The 26,620-nt window shown below is 42.0% G+C and overlaps 1 protein-coding gene across 1 annotated transcript; it reads right to left on the reverse strand.

The window, feature by feature from the left end:
* Positions 1 to 7,622: 7,622 nt before the first annotated feature.
* Positions 7,623 to 11,236, reverse strand: gbx2 (gastrulation brain homeobox 2). The gene is made up of 2 exons (XM_061225887.1): positions 10,723 to 11,236; positions 7,623 to 8,969 (listed from the first exon to the last, which is right to left on the reverse strand). The coding sequence occupies exons 1-2, from the start codon at positions 11,234 to 11,236 to the stop codon at positions 8,452 to 8,454; spliced, it is 1,032 nt and encodes a 343-aa protein (XP_061081871.1). The 3' UTR covers positions 7,623 to 8,451.
* Between the last annotated feature and the right edge of the window lie 15,384 nt (positions 11,237 to 26,620).

Consider the following 26,620-nt stretch of genomic DNA (forward strand, 5'->3'; position numbering starts at 1 on the left):
TGTGCCTGGGTCTACAGATGCCACCCTGTCGCTGTACCCTTGAGAAAGATAGCCAAGCCAAATGTAACTTCAGCCCCGGCTGTGGAAGCGCGTATCGTGAGCTGTGTACTCTCTCTGATTGAGGGCCGTCGGCTAAGCAAACTACACGGTAACGCTGTGCTTAAAGTGGCTCTCCATAATGGGTCCATCAGCACTGCATAATGACCTTATCATGGCCTTATCATCTGTATGCGCTACCCTTTTTGCCAAGTTTATAACAACTGACATAAGATTACAAAGCTTTGAATGATAAAGTGTTATGACACTTGTAAAATAATATATGTCACATGTACCGAGGACAGTTAAGTGCGGCAAGCTGGTTGCAGTGCTATGCAGGCTTATGAGGGCTCCTCATGCATTATGTAGCACTTATTAATGCATTATGAATGCTCCGTTCAACCCGCTTTCTGAAATGGCTGTCGTCTTTTCGCACATCTGTCAGTTTCTGGCTTACACAATTACCGCTTCCTGTGCAGCCAATCACGTTTCTCAAAGAAGGTGGTTTGATGATGTCACAGCCATTCATGTAGCTATGGGGGAGCGCTCTCTCCTCGGAATAAGCAACGAATAGAAATCATTTTGAAACCATAAACCACACACTGTTGGGCCTACAGTTTATGTAAACACTGTTGCAGCATTCGGATTAGATTAAGATCCCCAACCCTGTAATTGATGGATCCATGTTGTTTCCTTTATGTGCTATTTAAGGCATCTGAACACGTTGGTGACAATTGATAAAAGACTGTGTGGAATGACCTGAGCTGTTACGTGTTCAGTCTCCCAGTGGGACTGAGAGCTAGCCCTGTGTCTGTGTGACACACATAACCTACCTGCAAAGATGGCTTCCTGTGGTGTGTACACGTGATGCCTTCAGTAGGAATCACTAAGGTTGAAAATACAGGTGTCAGAAGTTGCTGTTCTTTGGCACGGGTCAGTGCTGATGCTGCAAACAAAGTCATTTTGATGCAATGCAGTGGCTTGTCCGACAGAACAGAAAGGAAGCGGTATTGTTCTTCTTTTTTGTTTTTTTTTGTTTGCCAGTTTCACCTAGTTATTTTTTAAGCGTTTATCTAAAGTTTGAATTCTGTACATGGACTGTAGGGTCCTCTCAGCCGGGCAGAGAGGTGATGGGCACGTGCATCTTCCACTGCGTTGATAAACTGCGGTTCATGAGCTGGGGGCTCAGGCGGACAGCAGACCTCTGGGAAATCCTTCCGACCGAAGCCCTCCCTCCGTGGATGATGAAATGAGCGACTGGGCCTCGGGCCTGCTGGACTCTTGGCTACAGTCGCCTCTGACACGGCTCGGGTGGTCCGAACACACGCTGTAGGAGCCCATCGCTGCGCCAATAACTCCTGCCTGTACCTGGATGTGCCGACAACAAGGAGGCCACAGAAGCACTGTTATTCTGCAGAGCGACAGGTAGTGATGACAGGGGAGTAGAGAGAGATATAATGCGGGTTTAAATCGCACGCTGTTCCGTGGCTACGCCTGCCCTTACAGTATTCTTAAGGCCATAGTGCTTGAACAGGTGTAAAACTGAAAGGTCTGAATCACATGATGGCATTCACTTAAGGGCTGTGTGCTGACGGAGCTGTAAACTGTCTGTGTACGTACGTTAGAGTAAATTTTCCCTTCTGACTGTCGGGGAGTACACGTCAGTGGTCATCTCCTCTCGGAAAATGCTCATTTGGGTTATCGCTGTGAACAAATTTTTTATTTGCAAATATAAAATATTAATAATTATGTATGTGTCCTATGTTTAATGGACTAGATTCATGAGACTGTGGTCACATACTTAAATTTTAATGATGTCCGTCCACACTTGAATTATTTGAAAATTATAGGAATTCCATTTCAGTTGCATGCATCATAAGTGCTTGGAAATGTGCAAAACTTTTGATTTTAGGGTTTTGCTGAGGTTTTTTATTTTTTATTTGATAGAATAGATTACAAAAAAATTCTGAAATGTACGTATCTTTATTTTCATTATTGCCACTGGTGAATTTGAGATGACTATGTTAATAAAAGATGGAAGAAAGTAATGCATTTGGATGACAAAAAGATAGACAAATCAAACATAAAGCAATTATCTAAAAACTGTATTTACCGATTATAATTTAGGAATACAAATATTGTGAGAGTTGCCAATCTCAATTCACTGGAGGCTTATGGTCTTCTCATATGATTTCAGATTGCGTATTCCAAAAGTGGTATTAAAAATGTCAAAATGAAATTGAGTGCTTTTTTCCCTACATTTATCAGTAAAGCCTGGGAATACATATTTGTTTTTTTATAGTTACTAAAAATTGTATTTAAAAAAGCAATATAGAACCAGTTACTGTTAGCTGTAAAAAAAAAAAAAAAAATTCTGGTATCATGGTCAAATGGTATAAAAGGCATACATTTTTCTGTTTCTCACCATGTTCGATCAAATCATATTTCTGTATCGGCTCTGTTATGTGCCTTTTCTGTTGTTTGGAAAAAGCTACAGTATGTCAACTTGACATTAACAAGCTGGTCCAGTAAACTGACATTGTCATTTCTGTAACTTAGGGCTGGAAGTAAGCACTCATTATTGTACATGTTATAATGAACATTAATTTGGGAAAATAAATTGCATGTGAGAGATGAATGTCTAAAACATTTTCTCATTTAAACCCATTTAGACAGTCTGCATGTTAACACCCTGCTGAGGATCTGTTTTCTTCCCTTTTTGTAATGTTTTACTATAATATTGTAATTCGTAATTACACTAATTATATTGTAATATCATATTTCTTGCCATTTATTCTAATTGCATAAACAGCCCCTTGAAACAAAAACGTGGCTACCCTCGAGGGGGTGCAGTTAATGGTAATTGGGATGGTCAAACACAATGCTAACATTCTCTGTTCTTAAATATTAATGGGGCTTCCAGTATAGCATGTAGCATGGATAGAAATGTGTGTGCATACTAAATATAGTTTTTCTTTACTGTCAGGGCCAAACTGCATAAATGCTCTAAACTGTAAAACACTTAACAGATTAGGAGCTCAGTTAACCTAGATGTTGACATTGAGTTTACCGTTCTCTTCCTCTGCTATGTACCTGGTGTAGGGCACATCAATACTAAAATGGCCTGAAAATATACTGTTAAACTGAATATTTACGTACGTTGTCCGAAAAAAAAAAAAAAGAGGTCTTTGTTCAACAATGACAATTTTCATCAATGACAATAAAAACAAATGTTCGTCTTTACCTAAGGCAGCAGAATGAGCTTCTCTGGCCTGGTTACGGTTGCCAGGTAATGACTGACAGTCCACACAGGGAGTTCCCCACGGCAGACGTGTACTGGCGCACTGTGATCAATGAGAACTCATTTGTTCAGTTTTTTGCGTATGTGCAGAGACTGAATTCAGTTCCTCTTTACCCGCATGTCTTTGAGTCCAGGGGTCAGTTGCCATGGAGCATTGGAAATATGAATGGGCTGGAATGTATTCATTCGTAGCCTCAGTAAATGCAATTGCAAATATTGACAGAAATAATAAAAATGTACGTTATTGTTACATTAGCTATTTGTTGCTATTGTAAGAAGCACCATGGTCACCCACATGGCCTCAAACAATTTCTGTCAACATATGCAATAGTTGCTCAATTCTTTTATCATGAATTGTTAAAAAATATCTGATTTTGGACAATGGAGTAACAGAAAATCACAGTATCCTGTGGCCCTTTTGTGGTCTGTCAGTGCCACTTATGCAGAAAAACCGCTCATGTTATAAAAAGGACAACATCTGTCCTGTCCTGTATGCAGACATTTGTGAAAGGTTAGCTAATTGCTTCCTGCAACTTGCCTTCATGAAAATTTTGTTTTAAACATAAATTGCATAAACTGAAAACTGAATCTGCTTTCTATGTGCTTTGGTGTTGCAACTATATAATGCACAAATTATTTAAGTGTTTGTTTTGCAAAGCCTTTCATAAATTACCTTTTTATAATGTATGCATTTTGTATGCACATGGCATTCACGTGTGTAAAAGAGAAGCTGTGTGTGTATGTATATCTGAGTGTAGTGCGTGTGTGTGTATATATATGTGTGTGTGTCTGTATAAATGTGTGTGTGTGTGTGTGTATAAATGCGTGCGTGTGCGTGTGCGTGTGCGTGTCTGTATAAATGTGCCTGTGTGTGTGTGTGTGTGTGTGTGTGTGTGTGTGTGTGTGTGTGTGTGAGAGTGTGTGTATAAATGTGCCTATGTGTGTGTGTGTGTGTGTGTGTGTGTGTGTATAAATGTGTGCGTGCGTGTGTGTGTGTGTGTGTGTGTGTGTGTGAGAGAGTGTGTGTATAAATGTGTCTGTGTGTGTGGGGGTGAGTGCATTCATTTCCAGCAGCATTCTCCAGCCAGCCTCTATTAGGACACGCGAGTCTCAAGGCTCACCCTCCATCAGTATTAATCATTGGGAGTTAATTTGAAGCTCAGACAAGTTGCTGTTAATTTAGTACAGGAGGGACATGCTAGAGTGAAAAGCTGAGGTCCCGGCCAATCCCCTCGGGTCTCATTTATCAGCCATCCGAGACGGCCGGGCTTGATTACAATTTGCAAAAAAATTCATTAGAGCCAAGGCAATTGTCAAATCTCTCTCTCTCTCTCTCTTTCTTTCTTTCTCTCTCTCTCTCCCTCTCCTCTCTCTCATGCTCTTTTCTCTCACACTTTGCCCCTGCCTCCCTCTTCTCTTGTTTCTGGTAACACCCCCCCCCCCCCCAATTCACCCCCCCCACCCCCACAAACATCCTAGTACCCTGGACATTTTGCATCACTTTTGTGATGCAACTAGGATGCTAGCACGCTGCTGATGTTTGCCTATCTGTACAGATCTTAATTGATCACAGGGGAGATGGGTGAGAAGGAAGTGTGTGCGTGTGTGTGTGCATGCGTATGCGTGCACGTGTGGGTGTGTGTGTATGTGTGTGTGCACGTGTGTGCGTGCATGCATGCGTGTGTGTGTGCGTGAGTGTGTGCGTGTGTGCGTGCGTGTGCGCGTGTGTGTGTGCGCGTGTGTGTGTGCGTGCATGCATGTGTGTGTGTGTGTGTGTGCGTGTGAGTGTGTGAGTGTGTGCGTGCGTGCGTGGGTGTGTGTGTGTGTGCGTGCCTGTGTGTGTGTGTGCGTGCGTGCACGGGCGCGCGCGCGCATGCGTGTGTGTGAGTTGGTTAGGAGGGGGATCTGGGTGGGTGATGAGTGTCTGATGAGAGCTCATCTGTTCCCCTGTCAGCAGAGCTCACCCCGGACATGAACTCCGCTCATAAATCTGCCCTTTACAATAATTCACCATTTCTGCAGGATTGACTAGATAGTATTTCAATTTAATAAAAAATATGCTAGTGAATTTTAAAAACATAAAGCCAAAGGATGTTTTTTGCACATAGGAGTGTGAACTATATTATAAACATGATGTATAGAAAATGGAAGTAAATATATTTTAAACAAAGCAATTGATGACACAGTACTGAGGGTTAATATATTGTTGGGGGGGGGGGGGTTATACTGACCAATTTGACAGTGGCCTAATCACCTCGCGCTCACTGGCATCAGCGTCCCTGAATGTGATTAGTGCAAACATGCACGTTCCTCCCCCGCCTTCTCAAATACAGCCGCCCACTCGGATTCCCGCTGACATATCCATAGCCTTTTGCGTTGGTGCTTGTTTTGTTTGCTCGTAATAAATACTATGTGGCTTCTACGATACCGCAAATGCCCTCGGGGTTTCTGCTGTCACAGTGAAGCGCAGAATAGCCGTCAGGAGATGCCGTCGTAAAACACACACGTCGGTGGGAAATTAAGATCTAAGATCCAGTGAAAATGACGTTTAGCGGTAATGCTGGGGGTGTTGAATTTCATAAAAGAATTAAATTGAAAATGTTTGTTAGGAATGATAAAGGCTCAGGCTATTCCACAGGGGAGTTGTCCTCAGTCACTGTTACAGACTTCGTGTAGGCTACTGTGGGAATCCGACACATTGCATCATTTGCAGTGTTTTGTTTTATTATAAAATTATGAACATTATACATACACATCCCAAATGTAACCCACAGAAGCACAGTGCTACCTTACAGACGCTCACGATTGTTTCCCATTTAGTGTAGAGCCTTTTGATTCAAGGTAAGCAAAACATTAAATCTGTAAATCTTATTTGCGTCATGCATTAAATGCTATCTGCAGGCCTTCGTTTCCTTATTGTTTTCTCCGTAAGGAACACATATGTCTTTGTTTTATATTACATTGCATGCACAACCTATTTACAAACTATTATTTGAAGGGACACCATGTTTATAATTTAAGGATAAGGTCAACATGCGGAATATTGCCGGTTATTTGCCTTTATAGGCATTTAAATATGGGACTACCCTACATCAATTAGTTGAAATATGATTTAAAGAAGCCGAATCCATTCAAGCCATTTGTTGAGCGATTAAATAAGAGAGGTAGCTTAGGATCTGCATGTTTTGTTGAGAGAGGGAAATGGTTTATTTTGTGATCCATAGTCCTGCATCGGCATTTAAACTCGGAAACACACCCAGTCCTTCAACTCAAATAAGCAGGCAAAGACTTTATGGCAAGGCCATTGTTGTTTGGCGGCCATTGTGGGAGAGAGGCTTGGAGGAGAACGGCACGTGCGGGGCGGGTATGGGGGTCATTATGGCATGTTTTCATCACCCAGATGAGAAACAGGGCAAGGTGAAACACGAGATCAAGGCTGATAAAAAAGGAAACGACCTCCATCAACACCCTTATGATAACGTCTCACTGCAGGGACCGAAATTAGTTGTCCTCATATCCTGTGACCTTGAGTCCCATTTAACATGGCTGCCTCTGCCCACCCCCCTGTCACGCCACGAGATTGCGTTGGCAGGGAAGGTATTCCTCGGCATATTTAGAGTTTGGCACGTTATAAGTTGATTTGTACCAACATACGGGACGGCTGGCCTTAATTTCACACGGCGGCGGAAACCGAAGGACCGAGGTGTAAAGCATGTCAGTGGAAGAATCGGCTGTGCGCCTCATGCATAGGCCTAGCGGCTCAGCAGCGCGGCCCGTGTCAGGAAAATTCCCTGGAGGCCGCTATGTTAAAACGGCACGATGATCCCATTTTTGTCAATAGCAGATTGGCAATTACTTTAGGCTTCAACCAAAAAAGAAAAAGAAAAAGAAAGACGTGTAGCGTATATATTGCTTTGAATTGCTAGGGATGTCATTTATTGTGGCGAATAAATATTACATGATTTTCTAACTATGTTAATATGCCTAGGATATTGCTGTATCAAATGGTTAAGCGTATCGAATGCAATCTCGGGAGATCAATAGTGCGCTTGATACGACCGTAGTAGCGTGATGTAAGGCTATACCGTTTAGAAACAAATATATTAAATATTATTTTCCACTTATGAATAATATGAATCGACTATATAACTGACAAGTCAGAGTAGGCCACTGCACAACGGAATGTTTGATTGAAAAGAAATCGCCAGGGGTTGTCTGAGGAATAATTGTTGACCAAGGTCCTGTAAAATTAATGGGCGGTAATAATAAACAAGCCGACACGTCATTTACATAATTGCTTAATGTCCAGGTTTAATTCACACAATATTCTTAAACTTATCAGATGTTTGCTACTTTTTGCACAATATAAAATAAATTAACAGCGTGCTTTCTGCCTTATTAAAATGTCACTAAGCCAAAAAGTACAAAGTTTCAAGCAAACATAAAACGTGGATTCATCATAATTAATAGATAAAGAAAGGTCATCAACACCAAGTACAGTGTGCTCAAGCAGAGTCAGATTTTTCCGCATGATCTTATTCTCACTCGAATTTTCTTAAATGCCAATATCTGTTCTGGGGGTAGTTTGATTATTTGCGTCTGCAAAAACACACTCACAAGACAGTAGCCTATCCTTTCTCATCTGCTTATATACACACTATAAAGAAAACAAAACACAAGAAAACTTGTGAACTTAAAACAAGTATACTTTCCTGGCAACGGGAAGGCTTACAGTAGCCTAATATATTCTATTTGGTCCCATATCAGTTAAATTTCTTATATTCCCCAATATGTACACAATTTATTGATAATAAATACGTCATCGTTGTTGTCTTCGTTTGTTTAATTAACAAAATGTATCCAAGTGTAAGGGTCGTTTCAATGGTAAAGCTAAGCTAAAGCCACACATTTAAATCACTAACTAGATTAAGGCAGCATTTTTTCTGCCACTTCGCTTGACTGACCCCCTAAATCATGATTATTCACGCCCTCCAAAAGATGAACAGATTACGAGTATTTCTCCCCAATGAGCATGTATATATTTTTATGTTTTGTTTCGGAATTTATTTTCTTCATATTTGTGTTTGGTCCTTCATATAGCAGAAAGAGAAAAATCACGGTCTCGCTTGCTCTAACTGTTGGTGCTGACTTCTTATTGCAAAACGACTGACATGCACGGGAATGGGCACAACAATTTTGGGGTTTCTCGAGGGCTCGCCGGTTTTAGAGTTGACGTTGCCCGCCTTCACGCGCTTCCACTTGGCCCTCCTGTTCTGAAACCAGATTTTGACTTGCACTTCGCTCAGCTTTAAAGCGTGAGCAATCTGCGAGCGCTCTGTAAGGGAGAGGTATTTCTTACAGTGGAATTCCTTTTCCAGTTCCAACAGCTGCTCGCTTGTGAACGCCGTCCTCCGTCGTCTGTTCTTCCCCGTGGACGTAGTACTGCCAGCACCGTTAGGCCCGTGGACGCCGTCATCAAGTCCACCACTCGCGTCCCCGTCATCTTTTTGACACATTGCGCTATTGGTCATGTTTTCGTCGGAACTGTAGTCTAAATCACTGTCCATTGAGAAACTCTCCTCTTTTCGGTTGCACTCGTCCTCTTTGGGGTCATCTTTGCCTTGCGTTCTGGCTGAAAATAAAAAGAGGACGTATTTAGTACGGATATTATACACTTGACAATGATATATGCATTTTGTGGCCCGTGGAACTAGTTTGTTATTGAGAATTCTGAAAGGTACATTTACATGTTTGGGTATAGCTACGCCTCTATACTTTCCCTTCGTGTTTTCAGCCTCATCGTCGGAAAAACTGAAACAGTACTCTAATGGTTTGCTCGGAATTTCTTTACTACATTTATTTCCTTTTCCTCAGTGCATCACGGAGTAGGCTACGTAAAGCAGAAAAAACACGTTGGCAACCCTGTGAAGTGTACAGAGGGAAAGGTCGGTGGTCGGCAACCCAGTTCATATTTTTGCATTTTTGGCCATGTATAAAAGTAGGCCATGTTAGCAGGGAAATGGCTAACTCTCACCCGGCCTGTCAACTGGAGGCTGAAGACAAGTTATGTCAAATGGCAAGCTAACGTAATCAGACTTCCTGTCCTATTCATTGACATTTTTGTGGGGTGAAAATTCACTTATAATAACGCCGGTTTAGTTTCACTCTAAAATGATGGAACCTGTCGGCATAGGCTACAATAATGAATAAAACCGAAACCTTCATGTTTCTGATATATGGCCTATTGTGTTTCTTTCCGAATAATTTGTACGATAAATATTAACACAAGACACTACTTCGACAGAGAAATAAACATTTTGCCGGCTTTTGAGTAATTTAATTTTCATAGGTAGACTACTACTTCATTCCACACTTTTTACATTTCCCTCAATGTATAAATAGCCTATAACCGTTCAAAACGGCCGCAAGCTTTCAACTTCTGTGCAACTAACCTCAACTTTCTATCTCCACAAATTATTACAAAAATAAACATGCAAGATTTGTTTTCATCTGGATACACATTAATAGATACCGATTGCACTTTTCTTCAGTAAAAATGCGGTAATTTAGTAAATGAGCAGAGCCCCAGGCAGAATTCCCAAAATAACGGCATTGGAGATTGAATAACCGCATTTAATATGAGAATCAGCAATCACTGAAATTGCCTCAGTCATTTCAACACTTCTTTTGAAGCAAAAAACATTGTAATCTATGAATCGGACAAGAGTTAACATATGTTTGTACTGAATCACTAAATAGTTTTTTTTTATTAGCCTATTTGGTTTTGTTTTCACACGCTCGTTTATGAAAATACAGGTGGTCCATTGTAAATCAATGCAAGTTGTAGCCCAATCTTCAAACGTATACAGCAAAATAACAACATAGTATTCTGCAGGCCTAAATGATTTATCTCTTTGTCATCAATGCATATCAATGGCAAGACAGGTCCAAGTCCAACAGTTTAAAAATACGGAAATGAGTCTCTTACCATTAGGCTACAATAAATTAGAATTTTAAAAATGGCTTAACATTAGATAGCTAATCTTTTAAATGGAAAAGATTAAATAACATGTTTAAATATTAAAATGATATATTGACACGAGTCCCATACCATTTCCAAGATGTAAAGCAACTTAAAATGAAATATTTTCAAAAGGTATCTAGGCAATGTAACATAATTTATTTTCCAATTTAAATATTTTATCTCTTACTATGGGATGTGTACACAAACCCAATGGACACTTGCGAGAATGCCATACAAGCTTTTTATGATGCTGAGATCAAAGCCAGGATATTTATTTTTCATCAAAAACGTATGCAGCATAATCCCCGCGCAAGAAGCCGTCAGCAGCAGGTTACACGCCAGACAGCACAGGTATTCTTACCTACTGACGATTGCACGGGATCTGACGCTTGGAAAGGGGGCAGCACTGTGGCCTCTTTACCCTGAAAAGTCTTCCCATCGTCTCCGTCCAACCGAATGTCCTGAGTTTTGTCGAAAACGTGTTGGAGGGACTGCGACCCGAACTTTCTCGCCGCCTCCTGGTGCTGAGGAGAGGCGGTGAAGCTGCCCGGCAGCGTCGCCATGAGGGTGGAGGTGAGAGCCATGCCTTGCGCCAGACTGGAGCAGAAACTAGTCGGCAAGCTCGGCATCTGGTGCTGGGGGTGCGTCGGAGGAAGTCCCGGCTGTAAGGCGGACTGTGGCAGGGCGGGCGGCGGCGGTGGAGGCGGCGGGAGAACGACCGGTCTGTAGGGCATGAACATCGGGTACCCGGTGTACACAAAGTGTCCCGGACTCGGCTGGGGCGGACCTCCAATCAGCGAGTCGATGCTGAAAGCAGTGGAACTTCCCAGTGGGCGCTGCATCATCATAAGTGATGGACTAAAGACAGCACTCATAAGCTCTGATATCAGGTTTTAAGATTTGAAAAATATGGCAGAAGGGGACCGGCAGCGCCTGCCCCCGGAATAGTTTTAGTTGTAAGCAGCAGCGACGATTAAAGAAAGATAGATACGTTAGTACGCCGCTGAAATTATATATTTTTCAAACGTAATCCCCTGGTCAGTGGTTCGGTTTTCAAGTAAAATTACCATTGCATGTGCATTGATATAATACTTGGATCGGAAGAGTGTGTGGGAAATCGCGTCAGAAGGTTCAAATTGTCCTGCACTTTGTTCAAGGGCCAAACGGAGAGAAGAAAAGCAAACTTGAGAAACCAACGATCGACTTTCTGCGCACGAAAAGAATCCCGTTTCGTTGACTCTCTGGGCTCCGTTCGAGCGAAATGTGCATGGCAAGCAGTTTCCTCCTGATCCTCCCGCTGTGTATCACGTTTTACAAGGATGGTCCCACTTCACCTCGGCGGCGCTTTGTGTCTGTCAACCGTCTCCGTCTGTGCCTCACCGAGAGAGGAGCCCCGTGGACCTGCGTTTCCTACCAGGCTACCCGAGAGTAGGTTTAAATTCCGCTCCTTCGGTGTAATCGCGTCCTCCCTTCGTGACCACCGCCCCCTTATCTCAGTTCTGCACTTCATTGGTCACAGTTAAAATATCCGTCTGAGGCCGTGTTCGATAAGTCCCCGTAGACATGTGATTACTGACTCTAGGTAATTACTGCCGGTTATTTGGCTTTGCGAAAGATTATGATACAAAATCAGATAACAGTGTTAACTGGATGTGCATCCTATAATTGCCGAGGCAATAAATCTTGTTCAGAAAATAAAGAGCCACAGAAAATTTGAACTACATATTAACGGTCTTAGAGTGTAGAATAATTAAACGAGACTATTTTAATATAATCGTCTGTTTAATTGTTAACATTTGGTTTACAAAAGCACCATGACTTATGCAGACTATGCTTATATTGAACACAGTCCAGTTATATAGACTGCTCACTTTATCACCTACATGTGTTTTATAAGTACAAATAAGTTCCGAAATTTCCCACGTTTCATTTACAAATAAATATTGTTTGAAAACCTCTGACTGAGCTATCTGAGCTATTTCAGGTGAAAAACTCATTTTCCTTGTGAATGGACATTGCAAAATTCACTTTTGAGAAATGACACGGTGGAGATGCTCTCTAAATGTTAATTATGCATTTAAATAAAAGTAAAAAAAAACAAAAAAAATGTCATTATAAGAAAAGTTCACTGCACCAAATAATACCCTTCTTCTTCTAATATTATTACTGGATACTACTATTGTTATGGTTATTATTCAGTATTAGCTTATGTTGTATGTTTTATATTTGTTTGTTTTTTTGACGTAGGCTTATCTGCCGCAGAACGGACATACAAAATGGGTATTCTTCCATAATTGCGAATTATAATGTGAGATGTTCAGAGTGACGGAGGTACTTTTGATTTGTTACTGTGAGGGTTTAAAAAGACATTGGCTACATTAAACAATAATAAATCACACCACGTTCAAATTAGAGTCGGTTATCTTATTGTGGATTCCCACCGCCAAAACCAAATAAACGTTAAAAACCACATGATTTAAAAGGGGCAATTTTGAAAATGTTAAACCGTGCAATGTATAGCCTACTGGCAATGCACTTACTTGTGATAACTTACTCAAAAATAAGAGCAATATATCCTACGCGCGTACCTTGGGATTAACAAAGGGCACAACGCAGTCAAAACAACTTGGCCTTGCAGCTAAATGTAGTCTTAATTGGAATATAAAAGTGGAAATCGATTTTAATGCGACTATCGACCGGACAATACTCCGTTTGGAGGTAAATCTCTCTGTAGTAGGCTTTAATGATGATTTCTGAACACGAGTTTATCTCGGACCATTAGCCTCTGACCCGGGGGCTTGGTAATGCACTATCTCCGACACTTCATCGCAACGGACACTTATATAAAATCGATTTGTAGTGGAGCATCACAAAGCTCTGTTTCATACCTGATAAGACTGGTCGTTTTTTATCTATTGTTTTGCAGCAATCGACTCCCACGGTGGCGTGAAACTCAACGTCACCGAAATAGAATAGCCCATTTGACTATCTCACTGCGTAAAAAAAACCCTCCGTACTACAACTGAAAAATATATGTTGCAGACTAGGCATTGTGCCCTCGTCTTCATCCAATACGCCTTTGTTGACGAGCTCTCGATGCTTCCAGAAAGTCAAGATTTGCCATTCATTCACACAGTGCATGTCGCTTTGTATGTTCTAGCACTTTTCCAAAGCATCGGTCGCAGCCACAAATGTGAGACCTAGGCGCAACATACCACAAATAGGCTAGGCCTACTTCGCTATACAATTTTTTAAATTATAAAACTGCTCATCGTAATTGGAATAGCAAATGATTGTCAGACTTGTGTGTATGTGTGCGCGTATGTGTGTTCATTTCCTTTGCCATGACCTCACCACTATTTACCTTCTGGTCGTGCGTTTGCAATTACAGTATGCCCAAGTGACAGTATTAAATAAAATCGGATAGCTATTCTGATAGATGGCACTTAATCCCCCTTGGACTCAAATAAAGTTGGTTGCAGTAAAACTGAGACCGAGCATTTACTCTATGCGCGCGCACGTGTGTGTGTGTGTGTGTGTGTGTGTGTGTACGTGCACGTGTGTGTGAGGGAGCTGTGTGAGAAAGTAACTAAAGAAGTGGCAACATGGAATCAAAAGTTTTCTCACATTTGGCACACACTTTTACTCCTGCTGCGACATTGTGCATGTGTAAGCGTGCGTAATTTCTGTAATGGTTGTTTTTCTGCAGCGTCTTTAAGGTCTTATGTCAGTGTCGCTGAACTCATCTACATAAGATCTATTGCCCTAAAGCCATTGAAGTTGTGAATGTAACAGCCTCGTATGCAATCCAACCAACTAAAAATCATGAAACATAGCCATTTATTTTTCTACTCCCCCCCCCCCCCCCCCCCCAGAACTTTCTTTTATTCTCTATATTTTTATTAATATTTCTCACCTCCTGAGGCTCCTGGGTAATTTCAACCAAAGTGGAGATTTTATTTTCTCTCTGCTTCTTCCCTACTCTATCCTTTCTGACCGTCTGTATCCACTGACAGTCTGTATCCACTGACAGTCTGAAAGGCTAGTTTAACCCAGTCATTAACCTAAACCATGTGGCACCTGTGAAACTCTTCTTTTGACACTGGCAGACTGGTCTTTTTTTCTTGAATCTTTTAGTGTAATATTTGTCTATCTCTCTCAGGTAGAATCAATCAAATGTTACACCAACAGCAGTAATGCCCCCTCGACAACTTAACACTGCTTTTCCTTTTTTAATTTTTTAATTTTTTAATATTAAAATAATATTCCACATTGAATAAATATACAACGCATATACATAGAATACAAACATTATGTTTTCCTTTTGACTTCATGTCCTGTTGGTTTACATAATTGTCACATAATTTAAAGGGGAAACTGAACTGGAAGCAAATTCTCTGTAACAAAAGCATCTCATTTTCTCTTACTCTGACTTGCTTGATGGAAACATGAAACCATGCTTAGAAATGCCACAAATAAATAAGTTTAAGTTGCAGTATGTAATCAGAGTTATTGGCTTGCTTGACGTTGCCATATTTTCTTTCCTTTTTTTAATTTATGTAATAGTTGTAATTTCAAGAGTTGCTATTGTCATTAGCATACTCTTTCTATAGTGGATTCAAGTAGATATGGGAAATGTAATTTCCTAATAATATGTAGAATATAGTAAAACAGATTCCTAATAGAGGACACTGTTTTGTTTACATTTTGCTGGATACCCAGGAACTGTTTTGTGGAACACCAGGGGTCCCTGAATACCCCTCCTTGCACAGTGGATGAATTATAGTAAAGTACAACTAAATGGCCCTTATGCCCAGATTACATTGCAGAAACCAAAACTCCCCAGACACCCAGTACAAAACTACTGATAATTAGTGTTTGTTGCAGTAATAACTGTGTGGGTTATTGAGTCTGTTTTTAAAGCACATTTAGGCTTTTCATCTTGCTGCTTGCACCTTCCCATTACCAAGGAGATTGTTGATAACAGTTTTTTTCATTATTTAAAAAGTTGCAGTTCTAATTTGTGGCACAATTTAATGCATTTCCGAGTGTAAATGGGAAAGTGAGAGAGAGCTCGTATGACTGTTATAATGAACTAATGACTGATACTCCAGCTCAGCCATCATAATAACGCGGAGATCCGTCCAAAAATGCTCTGCCAAATAAGTCCGATAATGTGCATGATAATAAGTATTTTAGGCTCATTACAGCCTGCCCATTAGTACAGTGGGGCGGCAATCAAGCCTAATTCCCAGTATTTTTCTGACATCTTCAGCTCCTAGATCTGCTGCAACTCTGTCTCGTTAAGCGAGATAAGACGCTTTCGCACATTATACTCCTCTGCGGCCCTGACCCCATTCTTTCTCCCCACTGAATAATCACTCCCTGATTTGAATTGCTTAAAACTCCACCCCAGTGATTAGGGAAAGACCCAAGTTTTTTCCCCTCAATGACATTTCTTTTGCTTCCCGTGTGTCTCTGCATGACACACACACACACACACACACACACACACACACACACTCCACCCCCCACATCGGGCGTGCTTGTGTGGAAGTTTTTTTTCAAGGGCATTCTTTGTTTGGTATCTATAAAGATATGTTTCTTGGAAGACTTTCTCCCTAAATGGTAAAAAAAATTGTACACGGAGTTGCAGATGAAGCCACTCTTGTAGTAGTCCCTGTTGAATATGAAAATTATCACCATCCTATAGCTTTGTAATCAGCCTCCTTCGGCTAAAAAGTCCTTTGCAAGGGTTACCAATAAACATAATTTATCATATTAATGCAGCCGGGGGTGTCTTGAGCAAGCACCTGACTTCCTGCTGCAATGGTGTATCACAGAGACATAGTACAGAGAAGAGGTTAATTACAGTTCACTTATATATTCACTTTAATTCTGGGATTTTGAAGTGCTTGCATCTCCACGGAAATTCACTCTGCCCAGTTCAGACGGGTCTTTGTTTCCCTCCCCTGCTTTTGTGTCTTTGAGAGCCGCTGGACTGCTGGAAAGGGCTTTTTAAAGCACTGCCGTATTTAAAGAGAGAGAGAGGGAGAGAGAGGGAGAGAGACAGACACTGGAGGCTTCCCTGACTTTGGTCGAATCGGTCAAAAAAGGCTGTTTTGCATAATCATCGGAGGGTTGCAGGAGTGGAGGGCTTTTCCCCCACTTTAGAGCCACATGGAGTCTATTTGGGCCACTTGCATAAATAAGGAGCAAAGCTGTGGCTGAAAGGGCCAACCCAGAAAGGAAGTCTTCCACCAAATTGGTGTGTCTGATGGGGAATGTTTTTCAGGCACAAGGAGTTCATTATGATTTAAGGATGCCCCCACCCGCCACCCTTAAGAGACAGGAAGATGTGTTTGGGGGTCTGGGGTGAGTTTGGGGAAAGGAGAGGAGACATGTGGAATGAGGAATGAATACAAAATTAATTAAACCGTTTTTAAGATAATCAAATCTTCACCTTTGGAAAGAAAGTTGTCCCATGGATGTACCAATTAAAACTCGCTTTGGCACTTAACTTAAATTAAGAAAATGCATGTACTAATACGCACATTCCTCTTTCCTTTTTTACTTTGAGAACACAGATTATGTTTTCAGTGGATTGTGAGTGGCAGAATAAATTGGAAACAATCTGACAAAATGGTTGTAAAAATGATTATTATAAAGGGTATTTTAATACTACAACACTGTTGCTGCACAGCACAAACAACCAGATGACATCTAAATCTGTTCATCCCTCTTTTCAACATACTTGCAATAAATATTTTCCAGAAATCTTTATTTTTTGTTCTTTCCTTTTTATTTATGAAAACATATTGCAATGTCTACTAATGTCTACTACCCCGGAGAAGCACTGAGAAGCATCCTCGTTAACTCAAAACCTATTAAAACGTATTTGTGCACAAGTTGTAAGCATCTTGTATCTCGACCTGCACTTACTGAGGATCTTAGCCTTCTGAGCGAGTGTGGAATAGAGATCTCTTGCTTTTGCAGAGTAGGCCTTGAACAGGGTACTTACCCTCAGCCTGAACCCCTGTCAGTATGCATCTATCTATAGAAATGAATAACAAGTAAATATGTAAGCCATGCAATTCAACAGGGCTAAGGTAATCTGCTAAGCCAATGCATGATCCCGATTTTAATTTAGCGATCGGCTCCCGTTATACGCGTACTCGGATTAAAGTGCCCAGTGTCACGATAGTTCCAGGCATATTTTAGGTTTGTACTGTTTCCCTCCTCCCTTTCCTTGCCTACCTCTCCTCTCCTCTCCTCTCCTCTCCTCTCCTCTCCTCTCCTCTCTCAGGCAGCCTGTTATCCCCGGGAATGCTGCTAAGCGGGATTGATTGAGATTCAGGGGCCACCTGACCGCGTCTGCTCTGTGCGATCGCTGCGACAGCGGTTTGGCTCACGGTTTGTTTAGCTCATCCTCTCCACTCGGGCACTTTCTGTGCGGCGCCCTGCTCATTGTAGAGCAGCTTAACAGAGCGACGCTCGCGTTTCTATCCCTATTACTGGAGCTGTCCGGAGCGCTGCTCTTGTAGCTCTGTCACAGGGCGGGCGGTGAGGGAGTGTTGTGGCTGTGGCTGCGTTAGCGGCAGCCCATTTCCTCGCCGCTGCGTTCCACTCGCTTCTTTACGCCTCCCCCTCCCTTATAACCTCACTGCTCAGAGCTGCCCCTGTACCCCACCTGCTTCAACCCCCCCCACCCCTCCCCAAACACCTGGACAACGATGAGCCCCAAATGTTTGTCCTTCATTGTCAACTGCACTCTCCCTCATGTATGAGTGTGGATCTCTCCTTGATCTGCTTCCAGCCAACCAACCCCACACTGGCACCCATCTCCACTTTATTAACATTCACCCCCTCTCCCAACAATCCTGTGTCTCCCCCACCCACCCATCCCTCTGTTGTTTCCATTAGTCGTTCAATTCTGCCATGTCTCCCTTCTCCCAAGTTAAAAATATGATTGTTATTATTTTTTTGTAGACTGGTTTGTTGGACTTCAGCCTCCAGCCTCTGTGTTGGTTACAGAACACTCTGTCTTCCACTGTTGATTGAATCCATCATTTTTGAGGCGATGGCCTCCATCTGTGTGACTCATACATGTGGCCTAACCATGAGTGCAGTGAGGCAACCCATCGCTGTAGGAAGTGTGAAGGCCTCACACAGAGACACACACACACGCACACACACACACACACACACTTTCTGATGGAACCCACCTCTCTATGGCCGTGCTTCTTATTCCTTCTGTGGCTGATCCTCTCTCTCTCTCTCTCTCTCTCTCTCTCTCTCTCTCTCATACCCTCCTCCTCCATGACTGCTCCTTTTCTCCCTTGTGATTGATTCTCTTGAATTAGGAATTTAATGGCAGATTTAAGATAAACGCTTAAATCCTGGAGAACTCGAGCAGTGAGTATGTAATGCTGTACCTCAAGTTGCGACATGGCTGAAATCCAGATGGAAATACACTATTTATGCGGTCTTAAGCAAATATCTGTTAGAAATCCGTGTCAAAATCTGGTTCAAACAGAATATTTTAATCCATGTCATGTTCACAAAATGGCAGTTTCTTGGGGACACCTCTTTAAGATGGAAATGGTTGAAACTGGCCTTACGCTGTTTAAAGGTTATTAGGACTCTAATTAGGTTTCTGTTGTAATGACTTATTCTCAGCCCACTGGGGATAATCTGCGTTGCTCCCTATGGATAAGAATGCGTTGATATTCCGAACGAGCCGGCAAAAAACCAGGAAAGACGACTTCTACAACCTCAGCTGGGGAAGGGTTACAGTAAACATGTTGACATTTTTAAGGCTATAATTAATGTGCTGAATTAAGATGACCTGTGAGGAATATACAAAGATTTATGTCGATTTAACAGAGCAGAGAACTGCTCTGAGAGCCATTGAGTTGAGTGGAACATGAGAGTGACACATTTATGCAGCCGTAGGAGTCCGGTTTTGTTGCTTTATTGAGGTACAGTCTAAATTTCTGAATGATAATATGTACAAGTGGGGCATAACATGGATATCTATTTCCCCAATTTTGTTTATTGTGTGTCACAATCAGCCACAACGATGGTGATATCAACATTATCAATATGAATAGCAATATTCGTGCAATTATGATCAAGACTTTTTCTAGAAGTTTTCTGCACTGAGTCTTCTCTCTCTTCCTTGTTAGCTCTGTCTTTGTTGCACACTAGGCCACCCTGTTTAAGGAAAATGTTCTGAAAACCAGACACCAATTTGAGGATTTTACAACCCCAAGTTAAAACAGGACTGAACAAGGGCCTCATTAGTTGTACCAAGTGAAATTCAAGATGTCACTATGTTCAGAATGAAATGTATTGAAAATGTGTTTCTAAAATAATACCACTCACGTTGAATGAGGAAGCTTCCATAACCAAGTTGCAACATTGATTTCCAAATTAACTCCGACATGTATGATTATTATTATTATTATTATTATTATTATTATTATTATTAGCAGCACAAACTAAGTGTAGATTCTATTACTCCACTGATATTGGAAGGGAAATTGATCTTTGTTAAATAGAATAACACCCAACATATAATCCCTTACAAAAAATAACTGCGGTTCAACTGCAGATTACTGCAGTGTACAATATACTGTACAATAATAAATACACACTTTTATATTATTATATTACAGTATTACTGCAGTTATAATGCAGTTTCACTGCACTTGTGCTGTACTCATGAAGTAGAACGCTTGTACTGCACTTTTAACTGCATTGTATTGCACTGAACTACAGTTAGACTACAGCAGTACTTCACAGTAGGTGCAGTATTTTTTGTAAGGGTGTAGTATGCTGACCGCTCCCCCTGAACTTAGCAGTGTTGTCGCTCTTTGCCCATGGAGCGGTCTCACGCAGGGCATTCTGTGGCGTGAGCTGCAGAAACCCACCACTTCCTGGGGTGGAGCCTACACCCCCTGACGAAGGGTCAAAGGTCGAGAGGATAACCTAAACGGAGGCAGAAGGCCGTTTCTTTTTTTACATTATAGGCATTTGGCAGACACTCTTATCCAGACTGTGTACAACAAAGTGCATACCCATAACCAGGGACAAGTGCGCTGAAAGACCCGAGAGGAAGTTTAGTATTACTAAGAATAGATAATTACTTGGGCCTTGTGGATTTATGTGACAATGTCTTATACCTATAGAACCGCTTTTATAAAACACAACACTAAAGAATAATATACACTTAGGTAGTAAACATAACAATACTGTAAACTAACAAATAATGCCGTTATTGACATAAACTCTTTTTTTCCTGAGCCAGGATCCTTGGGTTCTTCATGGCCTCCCTCAGCGTCCATGGGGACAACATGGGCTTGTATGCTCTTCCTGGCAAGTTTGCAACTATTCCTTATGTTTTATATTTTTGTATTATTGCAGCTACAGTGCTAAGTGGTATGTTTTACCATTTATGTATTTCTCTGTACCCATTACCAGACTTGTGATGGTAAATTACCATTTGTCTCTATTGAATTGACTCTTTGGCTTTTCCCATGGTGATGGATGACAAAGGGATTTTGCATGCTTGTTACCTCATTTTTCTAGCTTCTATCTAGAAAGTGACGGAAGTGATGGAATGACACAAGTTATTTTAGACTCAGATTTACTCAATTAAATAAAATGTCATTGCCAATTTAACTTTGATTAATTAATAATTTTGACACCGATGGCTTAAATAAATAATGAGATTACTGAATAAAAACATTGAAACATGTAAATGTAAATGTATTAAAATAGAAGTATATAGCTTTCCTTTATGTTTGAAAATGACATGAAGAATATCATATGTATTATTATATGCAGCCTTTTTTCTTAATTTTTAACCAATAATTCTGGAGCCCACTGTATGTGTATATCTATATTTATATATTATGTATTCCTTTTCAATATAAGAGTTTTTCCTTGCATAAGTGCATTTGGCAAATACCATTCTGATTTACTCTTACTCTTTGGGTTCATTTCCCCCAATCCTAACCCCAACCTCCCCCCCCACCTCCTCTGTCAGCAAAATCAAGGGCATGAATTTTACCCCCCCCCCCCTCCCCCCCCCACACACAGGGTCATGAGGACACCATCTCATTAAAGCCTGCTTCAACCACAACTGCAATGCAGACATTAAATAGCAGTATTTTTCAATTAGGGCTGACGAATTCAATCAAAATTCCATAGATTAGGATGAAATGAGGCATGGGTCATTTACAAGGGAATTTAATTGCACAGCCATTAGACAAATAGTATAGCAGCCACTGTCTCATTATCAATCATGTGGGGGCTTCAATAGTCAGACGAGGAGAGAGCCGGGGGTGGGGAGATCTGCGCTGATACACTGGCGTTTCGCTACTCCAGAACAGCTAATAAATACCCTCTTTTGTACTTATAAATTATCCAGTTTAATTAACAACAGGGATTATGATTGGAATATGATTTAATTAAACCTTTCCTGCATGCTGCTGCGCGTGATCACTCATTATGGCAGAAACACGGTGCCGGAGAGTGGGGAAAGGTGCAGGAGCGCAGGCTTAATGAAGCAGGGCTCCGGAGCACGCTCTGACCCGACTCAAACAACACCGACAAACACACACACACACACGCGTGTGTGTTCTGCAAACAACACCGACAAACACACACACACACACACACACACACACACTCACACGCACATGTGTGTTCTGCAAACAACACGGACAAACACACACACACACACACACACACACACACGTGTGTTCCGCAAACAACACTGACAAACACACACACACACACACACACACACACACACACACACACACACGTGTGTTCCGCAAACAACACGGACAAACACACACACACACACACACGTGTGTGTTCAGCAAACAACACGGACAAACACACACGCGTGTGTTCAGCAAACGACACGGACAAACACACGCACACACACACGCGTGTGTGTGTTCCGCAAACAACACCGACAAACACACACACACACACACACACACACACACACACACACTCACACGCACATGTGTGTTCTGAAAACAACACGGACAAACACACACACACACACACACACACACACACACACACGTGTGTTCAGCAAACAACACGGACAAACACACACACACACACACACACATGCACGCGTGTGTATTCAGCAAACAACACGGACAAACACACATGCGTGTGTTCAACATGGACAAACACTCACGCGTGTGTTCAGCAAACAACATGGACAAACATGTTCAGCAAACAACACGGACAAACACACACACACACACTTGTGTGTTCAGCAAACAACACGGACAAACAGACACGTATACACATGCACATACTGTAAATGCACACACCCACACACACACACATACACACACATATACACATGCACATATACGCAAGCACACGCACATATATACACACACATATACACGCACATGCACATACATGCACATGCACATATATATATATATACACTCACACTCACACTCACACACACACACACGCACACACATATACACATGCACATATATGCACACACACATACTGTAAATGCACACACACACATCCACATATATTCAGACACACACATACACAAACACACACGCATTCACATGAGCATATGCATATGTACATACATACAAACTGCCATACATACACTCAATGAGTACTTTATTAGGTATTTATTAGACTTCTTTTTTTGACTCATTGGTCTTCTGCTGCTGTACCCTATCCACTTAAGAGGTTTGATGCGTTGTGTGTTCAGAGATGCTCTTCTGCATACCACTGTTGTAATGTGTGGTTATTTGCAGTACTGTCACCTTCCTGTCAGATTTTCCTCTGATGTCTCTCATTAAGAAGACATTTCTGTCTGCAGAACTGCTGCTCACTAGATGTTTTGTTTTTTGCACCATTCTCTGGAAACTCTAGCGACTAGTGTGCATGAAAATCAAAGATGATCCGCAGTTTCTGAGATTCTCAAACCACCCTGTCTGCCACCAACAATCATTCCACGATCAAAGTCACCTACATCACATTTCTTCCCCATTCTGACATTTGGTCTGAAAAACTCCTGAACCTCTTTGACCATGTCTGCATACCTTTATGCATTTAGTTGCTGCCACATGATTGGCTGATTAAATATTTGCATTAACAAGCTGATTAGGTCTACCTAATAAAGTAGTGCTCTGTGAGTGTATCAACATACACACAAATACATACAAACACATACATGGACACAAGCGCATGCACACACACATACATGCGTGCACACATGGATCAGCACACTCACACACATGCCTTACATACGCACACACACACACACACACACACACACACACACACACATAAAGAAACAGGGATGCCATTATGAACTCTACCACAGCTTTACACAATCAAAGCAAACAGGGTTACATTTTAAATCATAGGCAGGAGGTGTGTGTGTGTGTGTGTGTGTGCGCGCGCGTTTGTATGCGTTTGTATGCGTGTGTGTGGGTGCTTATATGTGCAACTAATCAAAAATATGCTTTGGCTGTTGGATGTAGTTTTGGGGAAAAGATTGGATTTGGAAATGTTGCCTGCAGCATCAGGGCATTCAACAGTGCTTCAGCCTCAACCTTTTCACCAGGCCTTAAATGTCAGCCATAATTTATTCCATACCATCCACTCTTTTTACATTATGTCAAATCTCTCATTGTTTCCTTTCCTCAATATCAATAGCAGGGCAATAACCGAAGTCATAAATATGATTACTTCAAAGTTGTATGAGTTTTATGTACATTCCGCTGCCCCCACAGCCCCCCCTCCCTTGCCTAAGTCTCAGCCGTGGTTCATGTGAATTGCGCCTGCACATTAGTGTCCAAGTCTAAATCGACGCCAACTTGGAGGGATGGCTTTCCTGTCCTAGGATTCCTCCGTGGTACTAGATGTGTGCATTTTTCAGTGGCTGTGCGGGTTTGTGAGCCCCTACACTAGCCCAGAACGTACCGACCAGGGTCCGAGCCCACAGCAGGGTAGAGAAGTGTGAGAGCCAGGCTCAGGAACCCTGTTATAAAACTGCTGTAATTCATCTTATTCAGGCCTCTTAAATAAAAAAAACGATAATTTACAGTTAAATTCATAATACCAGGGACTGCTGACTGCTGTGCACAGTTTTGTTTTATATTAATTGTTTGAATTGTTTGAATTGTATTTTGTGCTAATGTGCTAATAGCTGAATTCAGGTAATTGAGGGTTGTTTTATATAAATGCATCGATTTATATATTCACATCCTTATACAGCATGTGTGTGAGTGTGTAAGTGAGTCACACACTGGCAAATGAAAGAAAGGTGCTCATTAAAACCTCCGGAAGTACAATTAATACTTTATTTCAAATTCAATGGAATACAAAAAACACTGAATACAAAATTCTAGATACATCTCTTTCTAGTTTTTAGGCATACATTTTATGAATGAAATATAGTGATTGTTTACACCCATCACACATAATTAGATTAGCATTGAGCTCAGGTTTATTTGGTCTTATCATTTGTCTTTCTTTGCTGGAAAGAACAAGGGGTCATTTCAAATTAATACAATTTTGTCCGCATAATCTAATGCAAAAGCAAGGTACTGCAAGGTAAAGTTTCTGGTTACAAACCAATATAAACAACCTTATTTTTAAATGTACCACTTGGGGTGATTCACATTTATCAGTTATGGCTTTATTATCCTGTACTGTACTTTGTAAAGCTTCTGGTCCTATCCCCTTTACTTCCAACAGATGAATCCAGTGTACTAAAGATTAATGACCCAAATATACATTCGAATGTCACTGATTTGTCATCACGGTGTAGACACACCAAAGTGGATTGATGAGTACCTCAATTAATTAAGCAACTTAAAGTTCATATCATGGCACAGCGACAGATTTTACCCTTAATAGGGTTAAGAGTTAGTTATTCAAGTGATTTTAAAATGGAGGAGCCATCATTAATACTGAGGACCCCTCAGATTGTTTTATGCAAAACCTATTAGGTCCATTTTAACATGCTTTCACTTGCCCGTTATGTGTGAGTCCCTTTCACACACATAATGTTCAAAGCAATATAACATAAATGAAAATGCTTTTTCTATTAACACGTGGAAAATCAAAAGCACCTGCACAAGAGGAAAAATAACATCCATCGCAAACAGTAATTAAAAGCATCTATCTGAAAAAACATCAAATGCCACGATGCCAAGACATTTCACTGCATCAAACTTCAGCGAAAAAACCCCACCGTATCGGCAGACAGCATCGTGGGATCAGATTAATCCACAGTGCCCTCTTCAGGTGAAATAATGCAGCAGAAACATGGAGCGATGGAGCCCTACTGTACATGTGAAAACCTGCTTTGTGCCACGGTAAGTGGTCATTTCCCATGGTATCTGCTGTACTGGGATGTCTGTGTTTACCGCTGTTATGCCTGTGTGTTCCCTGTTCGTTTCTGGCTAATTGGCATCCTGCAGTAATGTGTTAATAATATTGAGACTAACTTGCTTTAATGTCTTATCTGTTGGGTTCCGGAGAGAACGGACCGCTGTTTACCGCTTGTATGTGGGCCTGTGTATGTGGGCCTGTGTACGTGGGCCTGTGTACGTGGGCCTGTGTACGTGGGCCTGTGTATGTGGGCCTGTGTGTGTGGGCCTGTGTGTGTGGGCCTGTGTACGTGGGCCTGTGTACGTGGGCCTGTGTACGTGGGCCTGTGTACGTGGGCCTGTGTATGTGGGCCTGTGGTGCAGGTTTGTCTGGGGCGAGGTGAGCACTCTCAGGGGGAGGTGAGCGCTCTCGGGGGGGAGGTGAGCGCTCTCGGGGGGGGAGGTGAGCGCTCTCGGGGGGAGGTGAGCGCTCTCGGGGGGAGGTGAGCGCTCTCGGGGGGGAGGTGAGCACTCTCGGGGGGGGAGGTGAGCGCTCTCGGGGGGAGGTGAGCGCTCTCGGGGGGAGGTGAGCGCTCTCAGGGGGAGGTGAGCACTCTCAGGGGGAGGTGAGTGCTCTCGGGGGGGGGAGGTGAGCGCTCTCGGGGGGAGGTGAGCGCTCTCAGGGGGAGGTGAGTGCTCTCGGGGGGGGGGAGGTGAGCGCTCTCGGGGGGAGGTGAGCGCTCTCGGGGGGGAGGTGAGCACTCTCGGGGGGGGAGGTGAGCGCTCTCGGGGGGAGGTGAGCGCTCTCGGGGGGAGGTGAGCACTCTCGGGGGGGGAGGTGAGCGCTCTCGGGGGGAGGTGAGC

This window comes from Conger conger, chromosome 17 (genome assembly GCF_963514075.1).
Source record: "Conger conger chromosome 17, fConCon1.1, whole genome shotgun sequence".
Lineage (NCBI taxonomy): Eukaryota > Metazoa > Chordata > Actinopteri > Anguilliformes > Congridae > Conger > Conger conger.

What these genes read in the sequence shown, in the direction of transcription:
- gbx2 (XM_061225887.1), bottom strand. Translation starts at nt 11,236, where the DNA reads ATGAGTGCTGTCTTTAGTCCATCACTTATGATGATGCAGCGCCCACTG. An exon ending in TCCCGTGCAATCGTCAGTAG is followed by an intron (nt 8,970 to 10,722) that starts GTAAGAATACCT and finishes TTTTATTTTCAG; the next exon opens with CCAGAACGCAAGGCAAAGAT.